At 45.7% G+C, this 16,863-nt stretch overlaps 1 protein-coding gene across 1 annotated transcript in view; it reads left to right on the top strand.

Moving 5' to 3' along the window:
• The window catches only part of LOC146209290 (uncharacterized), a 58,395-nt gene that overhangs the window by 8,836 nt on the left and 32,696 nt on the right, over positions 1 to 16,863 (top strand). Inside the window, exons 2-7 of the mRNA XM_084599056.1 lie at positions 2,470 to 2,664; positions 5,879 to 6,132; positions 7,983 to 8,127; positions 13,144 to 13,273; positions 13,957 to 14,122; positions 14,716 to 14,864. Coding sequence (XP_084455182.1) covers positions 2,470 to 2,664; positions 5,879 to 6,132; positions 7,983 to 8,127; positions 13,144 to 13,273; positions 13,957 to 14,122; positions 14,716 to 14,864 — 1,039 coding nt within the window. The remainder of the gene's footprint in view (positions 1 to 2,469; positions 2,665 to 5,878; positions 6,133 to 7,982; positions 8,128 to 13,143; positions 13,274 to 13,956; positions 14,123 to 14,715; positions 14,865 to 16,863) is intronic.

Here is a 16,863-nt window from a genome sequence, read left to right as displayed (position 1 = left end):
CAGATTCTTGCCAAATTTAAGCTTCGATTAAGGAAAACACAGAAAACTAGAAGGCCTTTCAGATATGATCTGGATCAAATTCCATCAGAATATGCTGTGGAAGTGAGAAATCGATTTCAAAAATGAGATCTACAAGACAGAGAGCCTGAAGAGATGTGGACTGATGTTCGTGATATAATACAAGAATTTGCTACTAAGGTAGTTCCAAAGCAAAAGAAATGCAACAAAGCAAACTGGTTATCTGAAGAGACTTTGTAAATAGCTGAGGAAAGGAGGATGGCAAAAGTTATGGGGAAAGAGAAAGATACAAGGTTCTCAATGCGGATTTTCAGAAAATAGCAAGAAGAGATAAGAATGCCTTCCCGAACATACAGTGCCAAGCAGTTGAGGACAACAGCCAATTGAGGAACACAAGAGCTCTGTATACAACAATCAAAAATATCAAAGGAAGCTTCTGCGCTAAGCTGGGCGTGATAAAGGACAAACGAGGCAGGGACCTCATTGAAGCCTCAGAGATAAAGAAGAGGTGGCAGGAATACACAGAAGAACTGTGCAAGAAGGACCCGGATGTGCAAACCCAACATAAGACTGTTGTGATTACTGATCTCGAGCCGGGCATCCTGAACTAGCTTTGCTAAGAACAAAGATAGCGGAATTGATGGCATTCCAGCTTAGTTGCTTCGAAACCTCAACCATGATGATGCTGTTAACGTTCTGTATACATTATGTCAGCAAATTTGGACAACCTTGCAGTGGCCACAGGTTTGTTTGGAGGAGGTCAGTTTACATCCCCATTCCAAGGAAAGGCAGTGCCAAAGATTGTTCCAACTACCACACGATCGCGCTTATTTCGCATGCTAGCAAGGTGATGTTGAAAATCCTCCAAGGTAGGCTGCAGCAGTATGTGAATCGGGAGCTTCCGGACGTGCAAGCTGGGTTTCGCAAGGGCAGAGGAACTAGAGACCAGATTGCCAGCCTTCGCTGGATCATGGAAAATGCATGACAGTTCCAGAAACCCATCTACTCCTGCTTTATTGATTATGCGAAAGCGTTTGACTGCGTAGATTACAAGTTCTCCAAGAGATGGGAGTTCCTATTCACCTCATCTGTCTCCTCAGGAACCTGTATGAAGGGCAAGAGGCCACAGTCAGAACTGGGCATGGTCTTACTGATTGGTTTCCGATTGAGAAAGGAGTGAGACAAGGCTGCGTACTGTCGCCCTGCCTATTTAACCTATATGCTGAGCGCATCATGAGGATGGCCGGTCTGGACGATGCTTCAGCTGGAGTGAAGATTGCTGGGAAACGTATCAACAACCTTAGATATGCGGATGATACCACTTTAATGGCAGAAAGTGAAGTGGAACTCAAGAGACTTCTGATGCGCGTACAAGAAGAGAGTGAGAAGTTTGGGCTTAAACTGAACATTAAGAAGACAAAGATCATGGCGTCTTGCCCTATCAAGTCCTGGAGCATCAAGGGACAAGAAGTGGAGGCTGTGATAGATTTTCTGTTCTTGGGCTCCAAGATTGCCCCGGAAGGAGACTGCAGCCATGAAATTAGGAGACGCCTGCTTCTGGGAAAGAGAGCCATGGCTAGCCTTGACCGCCTAGTAAAGAGCAGAGACATTACACTGCCAACAAAGATCCATATAACTCGTGCTATGGTCTTTCCAGTTGTGATGCATGGATGTGAGAGTTGGACTGTGAAGAAGGCTGACCGCCGAAGAATTGACGCGTTTGAATTGTGGTGCTCGCAGAGACTCTTGAGAGTTCCTAGGACGGCCAGAAGATCAAATCAGTCAATTTTGTGGACCATAAACCCTGACTGCTCATTGGAGGGTCAAATTCTAAAGTTAAAGCTCGGCTACTTTGGTCATCTGATGAGAAGAGAGGAGTCGCTGGAGAAAGATTTGGTGTTGGGAAAGGTTGAGGGTCACCGGAGAAGGGGTAGGCAGCGAACGCGATGGTGAGATCCTCGAGGCGCTGCAGATGAAGTTATGTGATGTTAGGAAGATAGTGAGAGACCGGAAAGCGTGGCATGATATGGTCCATAGGGTCACGAAGAGTCGGACACGACTGAACGACTGAACTGAACTGCTATGCCGTGGTGTCATGAGTGTCGTTTCCCTTTGCCAATTCCCCTTTTCTATGATTTCACTCTTGCTGGTGTATATATGCATGGCACGTTTGGTGAAATAAATAGTTGGAAGTCAATGCTCTATTTTCTTGTGCTCTCTCCCGTCTATTCTTTCTACCTGTGCTGTTATTGAAGTCATGATTAACCAACTAGCCCAACAAGCATCAATCTGTAGTTATGTCACCTTCCTTTGCTTTTGTCAATATGCACAGGCACTGTTTGCAAGTGCTCTTGTGCAAATTGTGTATGGTTAAAGAAATAAAAGTGTAAAACTGCGAGCATTAGCTCACCGCAGTTTCATGACTTTAGCCTTGCTTTCCTGCTGGTGCAGTTACATCCTGCAGAGAGCAGCTGACAATGATGAGCCTGGTTTCATGTACTACTTCATGTCGGTGATCTCGGATGTGGCAGCCAACCGTCTCATCAACAGCAGCGCCATCTACTACGCTCCCAACATGTCCTTCACACCCTCGTACAAGGGCTTCTTCAACAAGACTATGCCGCTTTTTGCACCCAGAGCTTACAGGTCAGTTTTCAGTTAGAATGGACTGCACATTGATCCTTGCTATTAGCCACACTGTCCAATTGGGTGCCTATGTTTGTTTACTGTCCAAGTAAAGGGGTATTAGTATTAGCCCTGATTTGAGCAGAGTGATAAGGAAAAGGCATTTTGCAAAATTACTGCGGAGTGTTAGTTGTTCTGTTGGTTTCCGTGGGATATTTGAATGCGTTTATTTTATTTATGTAAAATGTCTATTTCGATTAAATAACACAAAATTTTCTCCTTCCCCCAGGCAGTTCACTCACTCTAATCCTTTTTTTTTTTAATATATATATATATAAATAATGTATGGCCATTGGCATACTATCACAAATATAGTGCTGAACATTTGTGCCTGCTTGTGATTACTGTAGCACCTTGTGCCATGTCTGGGACCATAATTTGAACATCATGCGAGATTTTTCTTTTAGTTTTGCAGCAGCAGCAGCAGTTGTTGGTTGCTGTGATTACCATATTTTTAATAGCAGAGGGCCTAATGAAAGCAGCTGGTGCCACCTAATGAGTGTTGTGCATACATGGGAAAAAGCATGACAAGCTGAGTTGGAGGGGTATATTGCTTCAGTTATTATTATTATTGAGGTAATTATAGAGCTGGTATGGAAAGGGGTGCTGGGGGGGAAAGGTAGTGTATGGGTAGGCACCATATCAGGGAGAGCTGCCGTGCATTTCGGCCACAGTTCTCAAAGTGGCCAAATTCTTGCTTGCTATAGTAGCTGTTTGCTTAGGTACTCTGGTTTCCCATCTTGAATCCTGTGACCTCACCTTTTTGTTTTTGACCTTTTTGTCAGCTGTCATTGAAACTTCCTGTTGGGTGAGTTGGTAGTTCATCTTGATGTAGGGCTCTTAAGCGCAAACAAAGACAAGTACAACAGAGGCAATACACGCGCATAGTGCCTGTATGTGTCACCTCTCTTCTCCTTGCCTTTCCTGCATCAAGTTGTCAGCCATGACTCTTGTTTGCTTAGTGTCCATATTCCACAGTAAAACATCATTTAAACATTATCCGAGGAAATTTGTGATCCAAGCTGCCTCATTTAAAGAAAATGTTAGTGTTGAATGAGGTATAGAGGCATTTATTGACACTTTGTTTTCATAAAAATGTCACAAGATTTTTTGGCATGAGTTATATATACATCTCCCATGTTCTGTGATACTTCGCCCTGTTGCATCTAGTCACTGCTGGAAAGCAGCCACGGAGGGTGAGTGTCGCTGCTTTCCAGGTCTTTATTGTAGTATGCCCCGAGGTTCATCCCACTTCTATTTAATCACACGTGTAGTTGCTCTAAAAGTCTTATAAAACCATAATTTGTCAAAATTTTGAGCGCAGTGAGGAAATTATGTTATCTGGGTACATATTTACCGAGAGAAAGACAGTGCAACCCTATTAACTATTTGAGAAGTTTTTGCTACCTGTGATTTTGAGCACATTAACTGGGAAACTGTGTTAACCGGGAGCATATCAACAACATTCTACTGCATTTATGCAAATATGATGTCTGTTGTCATGGCATAAGAGAAAATTATTGGTGACTTAGTTGCTTGCGGTTCATTGATTATTGTTTAGTAACATTTCGGCTGCCATCGTTTGTATATGTTCCTTGCAACTGCATTTTGTCATGTTTTGTCTGCAGGTTTTTTTCTGTGCTTTGTGCTCTTGTTGGGTAGTGAACCATGACGTATGCTTTCTACAATGTGCTCCATTGTCAGTACGTAATGAACAAAGTAAACTGCATGTCGAGGTTGTATTAAAACACTTAGCTTTTAATGGTTAGAATATGCAATCATTCAGTTAGGACAGAAAAAAGAAACTGTAGTTGAAAACTTTAAAAAGCTTTTATCTTTTGTATGGAACTACTGCGTTTTGCAGTTATATGCATCCCATACAATGCTTCTTGCTACTAAACCATTCAATCTTTAAAACTCGAATCTTACACAAGAATGGCATTTGCTCATCAGTTGTTTTCAAGAACCCAACTTCTTTCAGAACAACTTCTGCAGAAGGTGTTCTTTAAATTATTTGAGGTACTTATCTGATTTGATCAGAAGTTGAATATTTGAATTGTCTGCAACGATGGCGAAGCAATGCAAGTCATTGTGCCAAAAGAGGCACCAGATGGGCATCTCGTTTTGTTTGCAGCAACAGTGCCATAGAGTTTCAGCAAAAGAAGCTAGACAAGAGAAGTTGTTTTGGGGAAGCTTTACCAACTGCTTTATAAATAATGTTGCACCACTTAGCAGCTTACTGAGGAGTTCGAGTTGAAGGAAGAAGTAGAGGGAGACGTGCGCAGACCGATCTTGTCTCTGAGGTCCTTGTAACCAGCTTTCATTCGTCAAGCCTTCATTTGTATTAAAACCATTTCATTCGCTACATTTGGTGGAGGGGCGGGGTTTTAGCCAAAACTTACTTTGGCTAAAGCTGCACTAAATGTAAGAAATTGTGTTTGCATATCGCAATGTTTTTGAGCTTGCAATGCAACGAGATTGGGCCACAGGTGCCATTAGTAAGACAGTGACTTGCTTTTCTTCAGCATCGCCGCAGGCGATGTCAGTATTCAAATTATCCTTAAAAACTTAGGCAGTTACCTCAAACAAGTGTGATATAAAGCAATACTGCTGTCTAAATGTCATTTCTGCGCGAAATTTCAGTTCAAAGGATTTGACGGTTTACTAGCTGCTGTGGCTCAAGGGCTAAGACGTTTGGTTATTGACTGAAACACCGAATCAATAGCTTTCCTAACCACACTGACCAAACTAACCTAACCTACCCATGGTAGCCGCATTTTGATAGAGACGAATTGCAAGAGGTATCAATCTGCTATGCAATGTCAGTGCTCGTTAAAGGTGTCCAGATAGTAGAAATTATTCCATGGCCCTCTGCTGAGACACCTCTTTCTCTTTTTCTTCTTTCACTCAATCAACTTTCTCTCTTCTCTCACAGTGTGGTTCAGGCCTCCATGGAGACGTGAGGCAGATACTTTCCTTCCTCAAAAACAGTTTTCCAATTTTAATTTGGTGGTTTAGCTGGAAGCAGCATTCTATTGGGGTGTGTATAATTTTGCAACCTGCAGTACTACCAACTCTGAGCCAATAGGCTGACTTCATGGTTCTCATTTCTTCTAGTGGTACCCGTTATGCCATATTCCTTGCATTTTTTTGTGGGGCTCCCTGTAAATTACAGGGCTGACGACTTCAATGACCCGTACCACCTGGAGGGCACGTCCACACTCAATACAATCAATGCGGTGGACCTAGGTGCCATTCCCGGTGACACACCCAGCCGCAACTACTCAAGCGACCAGTACCGCATTAACGAATGGTACAACCACTGGCTGCCTGACCTCACCAAGCGGCAGGACTCCAAGACCACATACACCATCCAGATCACTCATTTCAACGGCACCAATGAGACATTCGTGTGGCATGGACCGCCAGGCAAGGCAAAGTTTTACTTCCGTGGACGCCTCGTTAAGAAGCCATTGTAGTGTTTCACCATGATGGTACAGAGCGCCAGTGAAATGTGAGGGTTGCTGTCTTTGCACTTCAGTGAACAGAGCAGCATACAAAAGGATGTGTGTGATGAGGAACTGAAGAATTTTCCCGGTGATCAACGCGAACTGAAAGAAAATACGGAAATGCAAAGTTGTCTATACTCTGAGAAATGCTTGTTTGTAGGTTTTTAATGGGGTCTGAACCAAAAAGACTTATTAAACCTTGCGTATGGCAGATGATGGCCGAGCTGCCTATGTGCCATAAAACCAGACACAATGCATTCCTTGACTGCGAGGGAGCGAGCTGGTGGCTTGTGCTCATGAATATGGCTTCAGGAAACAATTGCATGCACAGACTTTGTTTTTCTTTTTTTTTTTCACAGTTTTATATAAGTGTGCTGTGTTGACATATGGGGCAGGGAGCATAATGTCATACCCACTTCAAAATCTTTTTCGTATACTCACGAGACCCACACTTTGCACTTTACCATCATGGTCGACTGCCTGCCGCTGCAGTTATTGCTGAGTCGCCTATTAATACTTGCTTAATTTCCTTCAGGAAAATGAAAGTCATGCGTGCGTTAAGGATGTTTCATTGATGTGACATTATGTAGTCTTTTCATTGGGCGTAACTTTATCCTGAGAAAACAAGGAAAGCACACAGTTTGAACCATGTGGAGGTGCGGTTATTACAAGCCGCATTTTATACTCGTGTTGAAAACTGAAGAAACTATGGAAGGAGTGTTTCCCACAATTTCATAGTTAAGACATCTCCCATTGCAGCCCAGTTTGCTCCTTGGAGAAAAAGCATTAGCTGATGCGTGCTGGAATAGTTTCGTTTTGGACCTGCGGCGCCTGAAATACAAGCTCGGAGCAGCAGATGCGCCTACCCTAAGTGCGTATCGAATGAAGATCGTGACTGGGCACGCACCTATGAAGTATTCTCCGCTCTCCGCGCCAGCAATCACGGAGTCTCCTCTTGCATCATAGTGTGCGTCATCCTACCCTACTACGTAGTAGGAGAAAGGAGTTTGACTTCGACTGGTGGGAACAAAAAAAAAAATCTCAACTTCTTATCGCAATATCTCAGCAGTAATTCGATTTTTTGCTGCCGGATGTGCAGCGACATCACGAAATGCTGTTTATTAGATTTTGATAGCATAATTGGGTGTCTTTAGTGTCCCTTTAATCCAGGCTCTTCAGAATTCGTAAGTCTCTGGATGAAACTCAAAGTGGAGCTATGGAAATGGGGGTCTTAGTGTGCACTAATTTATTTGCACAAATATGTATTCTCATTTTTGCACATGTGCTAAACAAATTTTTTTTATGTCTATTCTTGTGCTAACTCTAGCGATACCTGGGGTCATTTGCAGCAGTAGATGTATAGTATGTGATTAGTTGAGCTCTTTTGGTTTAACTTTGCATTGCCTTTTGTGTTTACAACCTCCAAAGTGTGCTTGGAGAGGCCTCTGGTAGCAGATGAGTCCTCCGCTTACCCATTTTCTAAAGCTTTTCCTAATATCCCACTATTGTTTGAAGCTGAACACAAAAGACACCTTCATTTGCTGTGTAGGTTGGGGATTCATGTTAGCAGCAATCCTGTGTTGCAAAGCATTGTTACTGGCTGTTCGGATTTTGTGTGCTGTGAGGGGTGTGCTTATTTAGTGTGAGCTTATTGGCCTGGTGGCAAGTCCTTTGCTGCAGTGGATGAGATGCTGCCTTAGTTTCCTATGTGTTGGGAAGGTGTACGTTTGAGTGAGCCTGTGACGTTGCTCTGTTTCTGTTCCCCTGTAGCTCCCTCGGACATTCCGGGCCCTGTCAAGTGGTCTCGACCATACTTTGACTGCGAGCGGTCCAACAAGTGGGTCTATGGTGCCACATCCCCAATACCGGACATCTTTCCACGTCACACCCAGTGGCGTCACATTGAGATCCCCAAGTGAGCACTCATTTTGTATGGCCTTTAAGGGGAAAGGCGAAGAACTATGAAAGACACTGAACATGCTTTCAAGTAATTATAATGGTCTCATGGCAGGAGAGAGAGATAAGTGAACAGCATGTAAGTTAAAAACAATACTGTTAAGTTGCTGGGCCGTTGTGGAGGAGGAGAGCACTCCAAAACAGCCGGCTCGCTTCTTCTGTTTGTCTTTTCTTTCTGGTTGTTAACTTTGTTGTCAGGGTTTTTTTTATGAGTCCGCGTCCGGGCGCCCGTTGAACTTGAAATACGCGAGGAAAGGTTATTTGACCGGGAGTTCGGGGCTGAGACCTTGGAAGGTTTTGGTCGGACCGTGAGACAGAATAGGCATCTCGGCGCCAGACGCGAGAATTATGACTGTCGAGGAAAACAACCTGCGCCGCATCTGCCGCTCGTACCACTTAAGGGGCCTGCAAATGTGCACGCTACAGTGACCTTTGGCCTGTGCGACCGGAAGAGTGTGCTGGTTGCTGTTGCAGCCGCGTGGGAAACCCAGGGTCGTCTTACGAGTAGCACACGTTGTTTCAGTTTCAAAAACAGATCCGTACAAGTCAGGCGTGCCGGCGACGCGGAGACTGCGGAGAGCGAACCGCGTCGTCGTTTAACCTGTCAGCTCAGACCAATAACGGGCGAAGGTTTATGACTTCTCTGCTCAGCGCATTACCGATGGGACGGCACCGACGCAACCGTAAGCGGTCAAAACACAACACGAAAACGGACGGTCGCTCGGGAAGCGCGCCGTTTACACACAAGCGGTCTCGTGTTTCTGGCTGCGCGGCGCGAGCCGGGGGTGCCGTTTCTAATGCGATGCCTTCGTAGAATTTGAGCGGAAAGGCGCGCACCGCGCCGTCGAACTGTCAACTCTCGCGGGAACATAAATATCCCCGCGGCGCTCTCGCCCAGCCGGCCAAGACGCGGGAGAACAGGAGGGCACATCCGGTGCTGTCGGTTGATGGAACATCGCCGCAGCAAACGGCGCCCGTGTTGATGAGGTGGTAGCAATAAATTCTCTTCTTTTTCACCGCTCTTCTTACGGCCAGCGGGGTCCGGACACTCCCCTCGTATTTCTTGCTGCCCTGTGTGCCCTTGCACGTGTATGCATGGCTGGTGAAAGTGAAAGTGGCGTTCACGTGTTTTTGCTAATTTGTCTTGCCTCGCCCCTGATTTTGAGAATCAGTGTGTCGTCTCCACAGGGGGAAAGGGCGAAGCCCTGTGTGCCCTCCCACGTGTATGCATTGCTGGTGAAAGTGAAAGTGGCGTTCACGTGTCTTTGCTAATTTGTTTGGTCCCGCCCCTGATTTTGAGAGTATCTGTGCATCGTCTCCACAGGGGGAAAGGGCGAAGCCCTGTGTGCCCTCTCACGTGTATGCATTGCTGGTGAAAGTGAAAGGGCGTTCATGTGTCTTTGCTAATATGTTTTGTCTCGCCCCTGATTTTGAGAGAGTATCTGTGCGTCGTCTCCACAGGGGGAAAGAGCGAACGATTGGTGGGAGGCACGCGGGGCTCGCGAAGGACCAATCTCGGAGATGCCGATGTTGCATTGGCTATTGGCATTGGCTATTTGAAATGTGGCTTTGTCATTCTGATTGGCTCGAAGAAGCTCTTTTCCTCCGATTGGCCACGGAGTCGGTAACCATGATGTTGAAAATGTATATTTAATACGGGTGTTTGGGGAGAAAAAGAACAAGACGGAGACGGACGGACAGACGGGTAGACAGACTGACTGCCGACTTACAACTGGTGGCAGGAGGTCGCGAACTGTGTTCGCAAAATCAAAATGTGTTTTTGACCCGTTCAATAAAGTGCCCGTAGCGCTCGAAAAGTTGTCCCGTCCGTTTCCTGCAACGTGTCCCCGGATCAACGGACCATCTGGAACACCACATCATCTATATATATATACTGAGAAATTTAACTAATACATACCATACTGTTCAATTCCTTGATTGAATATTTAGGGGAAACCTCAAGGTGGATTAGATTTGTAAGAAGGGAGTACTTACTCATTGGCATCCACCCAAACGCTGCCATACGGCTACAAAGGAAAGCTATACAACTTCCTCAGAAACTTCGTAGTTAAAGAAAAATTCGTCTTAGTCCAAGAATCGAAACCATGACCATCGCTTTTCCGGTACAGTCGCTCTACCAACTTAGCTAACCAGGCCGGTCAGTAGATCACATGGTAGGGTGAGAGTGAATCGATCAATAATTCTGAAGTGGAAACAGAGCTGGTCGAATATTTCTTGCTTTATTCTCTTCATGAATCAATTCCTCCCTTCTTTCTTTGAATGAAGCCATTCCTTTGTTCATTCTCTTCATGCATTACTACAGCAGAGCGTCATTAGTGTACAACTTTCACGGGACCATGTGAAACTGCCCTATAATCTATATGTTGTTGACGCATCTTGGGCATCGACGCATTTGTACAATAAATGCACCTGCTGCATTGAGCTCTCAAAATTCATATATTTTTCTCTCGAAACATTATAACAGGGTTCCTATTTTGGTTCGGCTGAAATTCATCCTGAGGCGTCAGTTTTAGGGACATTTCGAGGAGAGCAAGGTATATACACATGCGTGTCTGTTACTGTTGGTGCTAAATTTAGGTTGCATTTTTCTGCTTGTTAAATATATATGACATTACTGGGCATGGATCACCACAGGGTTTTCAATGACGACTGCTAATCAAATTTTTTTTTTCTCATCTGTTTCGGTTTCAACAGGCGAGGGATTGCTGTGACATTAAGAGTGGATTGTAAGCCATGAGGAAACTGTGATATAATCATTGCTCTTTCACTTGTGCTGATCCCTGCTCTTGAGGCAGGCTTGCATAGCATTGTAGTGATTTAAATGAAGGAGCGATTGTATCATAGGTTTAACACCCCCCCACCACTCCCTTCATGACCTAGACTAAGCTTTGACGTTACAGGCATTGCTCAGCTGTTGAAACCAGAACCGGAACATTTTTGGAAGCGACTACAGTTATTCATTATTTAAAGGGACAGTAAAGACACCCAAATATGCTATCAAAATCTAAGAAACGGCATTTTGTGACACTGTCGCCGCATATCCGGCAGCAAAAAATCAAAATATTGGTGAATTACTGGTGAGATATTGTGATATGAGGTTTTTTTTTCGTTCGCGCCGGTCGAATTCGAACTGTTTTCACCTATTACGTAGTAGGGTAGGATGATGTACACTATGATGCAAGAAGAGACTTCGTGATTGCTGGCGCGCGGGGAGCGGAGAATACTTCGCAGGGTCATGAGTCATGATCTCATTCGATGCGCACTTAGGGTAGGCGCATCTGCTGCTCCGAGCTCGTATTTCAGGCGCCAAGCAGGCCCAAACCAAACTATCCCTGCATGCACGAAGTGCCTGAGCCGGAACATAACCGAAACTGAAGTGGACGCCTGTAGTGCTGTGTTAGCTGAGAGACTAGCGGCATCTACCGATAAGCGGGCGAAATGAGTATATTTTTATATTTGCCTTGCAACATTTATGTTGTCTTTTCGCCATCGTTTGGGTGTGATAAAAGCGTGTTATCATATTCGAGACAAAACCAACTACCGCATTCAAACGGTCAACATATAATTCGCATTTGTCAGCCTCCGAGATCCCTTGCTCATCACGTGATTTGTAGTTGCGAGCCTCGGCCGTTTCGGCTGTGGCGGAGATACCTGTATCCCTGTTCCTCCTCTTTACTACCTTATAACAGCTCTGTTTTCAGTAAGAGTAGCTTTTTTTTTAACCAGGAACTGGCATTCTATCGATGCAAGCACACTTCATTTTTCTCTTTAGTGTCCCTTTAACGGTCGTAGGCAAACATCACATGGTGATTCATGTACTGAGATATCATTAATTTGAACCTCGGTAATTTGATTTTTCGGATCATTCAAACTGCACTAATTAGTCCGTTAAAGCTACATTGAAGTCTGTATAAAAAACCCATAATTCAAATGCTACTTGGCTCCGCCATGAATAATTCCATCTACCCATAGAAATGCTCCCACAATAGGGCAGCATATTTACAAGGCTATGCTGCTTTGACATAGGGAGAGAAAATAAAACAAGGTAAAACTGTGGAAGCATGGATAAAGCCAATCCGGCGCTATATGACTAACCAACACGGCAGCCTGTGGTGCTGGAGAGTAGGTATGGTGGCTGTTGCGGCGGCTGCCTGGTTTTTGTTCTGCTTGACTTCTGAGACTTGCTACTAAATGTGCATTAAATCAGCCTCTCTTAATTCAGATGTACATACAAATATTACTGTTGTCACGGCCCCAGTCAAAGCCCATGTAAGATACGGCTCTCTTGTCGGTTAGGGTCCATTTCATTAGGGCCCAACATATTAACCAGGAGAAAAATAGTGTAACTCAGGGGGAGATTTTTTACTGCCTGTGACTTTGAGTGCATGAAATGGAAAATCATATGAACTGGGAACAAATCAACAAAGTTCTGCTGTACTACTCGTAAGGCTAGTGCATTGCTTCTTGGGGCTAATCCTTATAGAATTTTCACGACTTGTCACTGTGTGCCTATGAATTGTATTAGAATGTCGGAAAACAGTCACTAAAGTGGTGGCCACTCAGGAATTGATGTAATCTACCTACACCTGCCCTGTCCTGTTCTAGTGCAGGGATTACTGGACTGGGTTTCAACGAAACCAGAAGCTGACTAAATGACCTCAATTCAGGGATGCCTTAGCTTCTACCTTTTCTGTACACAGTTTATTTTGGGACTGACTGCGGTACTGTTACTGCAGAGTTCTTCTGTAAGCAGCTAGTCATTAGCTGCATTCGAGTTGCATTTTTTGATGCGCTGTGTGTTGCCGGCTCTTATTAAGTGCATATGTCATGCCAGTAGTGATATAAGACAGAATGCACAGCTTTATAGCACTTTTTTAAGGCTGTTAGGATTCCCGCAGGACAGAACGATGAAAAGTGAACATGTTTACCATAATGTGATTACATCTCTACACAGGTATGTGGCGGTGGCTGTGCTGGAGTTGGACTTTGAACGGCTGGACATCAACCAGTGCCCCATTGGAGATGGCAACCCTCGGCCAAACTACTTTGCAGGGACATCTCGATGCAAGAACGACACCACCGAGGTCTGAGAGCTCGTCTTGTGCGGTACACGCATAGAAGTTGTAGCTATGATGTGCGAGGACGGCAGTTCTATTAATAAAAATGCTTGTAGGATGACCACAAGTGAGACAGAGTGTGGCAACACCTCTGAGTGGTCCCGCCACGATGGTGCAGTGGTTAGGGCGCTCAAATGCTGTGTCCAAGGATGCATCTGGAGTCGAATCCCGGTTGCGGCGGCCATTTTTTGATGGAGGTGAAAGGAAGGCACCAATGTGCTTTGCGATGTCAGTGCATGTTGAAAAACCCCAGGTGGTCGAAATTTCCGGAGCTCTCTAGTGCAGCATTTCTCACAGCCTGAGTGGTTTTGGGACGTTAAACCCCATAAACCAGCCAACCAGTCACATTGGTCTGTGTGTACCCACAAAGTCAGCATTCTTTGTTTTGCCGCTCTTGCAGCACATCCAAGCCTTCGAAGAAATAAAGTTTGAAAAATGTTGTCATGAAACTGCATGGAGGAACTGATTGTGAAGGCCTGAGAAAAGTTGGGGGCACTCGCAAACGCATTATAACTGGTTACACATGATGCCTCTGTCTGGTTCGTAAGTGCTTTTAAAGTCGCTTTGTTCGTTCGCCACTTGAGGTTTGCTAGGAAAAGTGAAGTGAGCCTTGTTAAATGTCGTGTCCTTCCCCTTTTCGACTGGTGCAGTGTGAGCCCGTGCACGGCTATGGCTTCCGTCGTGGTGGCTACCAGTGCAGGTGCCGGCCAGGCTTCCGGCGGCCCCGGATTGTACGGAACCCATACCATGGCGAGCTCATCGAGCGTGCCACCGAGCATGACTACCGCACAGGCTTCCAGTGCGAGAAGATTGGCTGTGAGTGGTGCTAACCCTGGTTTATGTTTTGCATGTGTTTGGCAGGTTGGTCCTGACACAGCATGCGGTTGTACACATGCAGGATTGTCCACATTGCTAACAAAGACCTTCGTTATTCTTATAGCACTGAGCGAGGTGGTATATTTACTTGTGTACTGAACGTGCCTTTTTATGATTAAGCATTTAGGAGAGCCTTGGTATGCATTTATTAGGGGGTTAAAATGCTAAATAAGGATTTTATGTATTGACAACCAAAATAGTGTATGCATTTGTCTTCCAGGTGGGCCCAGTCTTCAATTTAATATGGTACCTAGTTCTTGCAATAATCTGTGCTCTAGCCCATTGCTGTCCCAAGCACTCCACTAAGTGTGTGACTTGAGTGTTTTATTATAAAGAAAACAAACGAAGGCCCATGGTTTAAGCACCTGTCTTATTTTAATATTAAAGCTTCGGCTTGAACACCGGCCTTCTTCAGCTGAGGAGAGCTGTGTACGTCATTGTGACTTTTGAATTAAAGAGGGAATGGTGTAAATTATTACAAGTCAGTGCACACTTTGGAGCGTTTTCTTTATTTCATTTGCGTCCACCTGCAGATATGATGGTGCTGACCCAGAACCTCCTGCGCATTCCGGAGGAAGACCGTATCCGCTTCATTGGCATGCAGGCCAACCACATGGCCATCCTGAACATCAGTTCGGGTGCCAACAAGGACCCTCGTCTCATCTTCACCTACATGAAGTCGGTGGGTTGACGTATGGGGTCAGTCAGGACATTTGAAAAATGCACTGGGTTTTGTAATTTAAGGGGTCTGTGGCCTTGAGAACAACTCTGTGCAATCTTTGTTATCATTAAGAATCTCTTCTGCAACTCTTTCTCGTTATGCTGATGTGACAAAATATTCACACAGTAAAACGTTGCTACTTTGACCGCTGTCTACTACAGTAAAACCTCGTTAATTCGGATCTCACGGAAGTAAAAAAATTGTCCGAATTATCCGAATGCCGAATTATCGAATGAACAACAAAAACAGCACAAGAAAAAAGCTTTTATTCCTCACCTCTACTTCGTGAAGAAGTCTGTTATTGCAGTTTGTTTCTTCGCCGAAAACTGGGCGGCAAGAACAACTTTTCGAACATGTGCCAAACCCTCCAACGCAAGCGTGTTATGCGGGGCATCGAGGCAAAATTCTTCCAATACAGCGAGGGCATCCACAGCTTCTTTGGTCGTACGCCGTGCCGGAAGTTCTTCGCGGAGTCGTCTTGGTCATCATCGGACACCTCGCCAGTAGCACCGAGGGCATCAGCGATGATCTCTGTATCACTCAACTGACCGGCTATAATAACCCCGTCATCGATGCCGATATAGTCGCTGAGGTTTACTTCAGCAGGAAGCAAAGCAACGAGTGCCGTATCGTCATCATCGTCTGGCGCGGCAGCCTCCAGGCTTTCAGGCGGCTCCGGTTGCCCAAATCCGCAGTGTCTGAAGCAGTTGGCTATTACAGCTGCCGGCATGTTTGACTACACGTTTGCCAAAGTGTGGATTGCGCTCAGAAGCGTTACAGTGTAAGGCTGTTTTCGCTCCATGCAGAGCAGCATACGTTCCAAAACTTGTTTCCGGTATTTTTTTTTCACGTACTGTATGATCCCTTGATCCATCGGCTGTAGCGCGGCGGTCATATTCGGCGGCAGAAATACAAGTTTTATCGCTTGAAGCTCAGAAACGCTGCAGTGCGCAGAGCAGTTGTCCACCACTAGCAGCACCCTCCGTTTCTTGGCGCTGAACCGACGGTCGAGCTCTAGTAGCCACGAACGAAATATCTCGGAAGTCATCCATGCCTTCCTGTTCGCGTGGTAGTCGACTGGCAGGTGCTTGATGTTATAAAAACATCTTGGTTTGAGCGCCTTACCGATGACGAGAAGAGGAAGGCGCTCTGTGCCCGTCATGTTGGCCGCTAAAAGCACGGTAACACGTTCTTTACTCCTCTTCCCGCCGGTGCAAGGGTCCCCCTTAAACTTAATGGTCTTATCTGGCAGCGCATTAAAAAAGAGCGCTGTCTCGTCTGCGTTGAACACATCGTTGGGGTTAGAAGCTGCGATATGTTCTTGGAGGTCGACGCTCTGCCAGCCCTTGACTTCTTCGTTGACCGCACCTCTCTCCCGGCACACAGCCTTGAACACAAGGCCATGCCTTTCGTGCAAGCCAGCCCTCCGATGCTTTGAAAGAACAGATATTCATGCGGAGGGCATAGGCTTCTGCCTGCGCAGATTAACGGCCCACTTAATGGGAGCCTCGCGTCCCGTGCGGTGCCAATCCACCGCAACAATGCATCTTCCAGCTGAGGGTGGGCGGCGGTCCGCATACGTTTGCGAGCCGAATGGAACTTTTCATTCTGAAACGCTTCCATGATCTGCGCCTCATTCTTCACATACGTTCCTAGTGTGCTTCGCTTTATGTCGAATCGACACATCACCTCTTCACGGGAGGCGCCTTCTTTCAGTGCCTTCAGGATTTCCACCTGTTGCCCCAAGTCTTTGGCCACATACTTAGCCCGCTTAGCAGGAGTCCCCATCACGGCAAAGTGAAACACCACAAACGCGCGCGCGCACACACACACACACACACGTGCACCGCCCCAACCGAAACACGCACAGAAAATCACAAAATGGCTGCCTTGAGCAAGCACGCACACGGAGGGAAGAATGCGAAAGCGAGGGTCACTCGTGCTCGAGCATGCGCCGCAT

Source organism: Amblyomma maculatum, chromosome 1 (assembly GCF_055883805.1).
Source record: "Amblyomma maculatum isolate TAMU_Amacu chromosome 1, ASM5588380v1, whole genome shotgun sequence".
Classification (NCBI taxonomy): domain Eukaryota; kingdom Metazoa; phylum Arthropoda; class Arachnida; order Ixodida; family Ixodidae; genus Amblyomma; species Amblyomma maculatum.
This window is presented reverse-complemented; position numbering and strand designations above follow the sequence as displayed.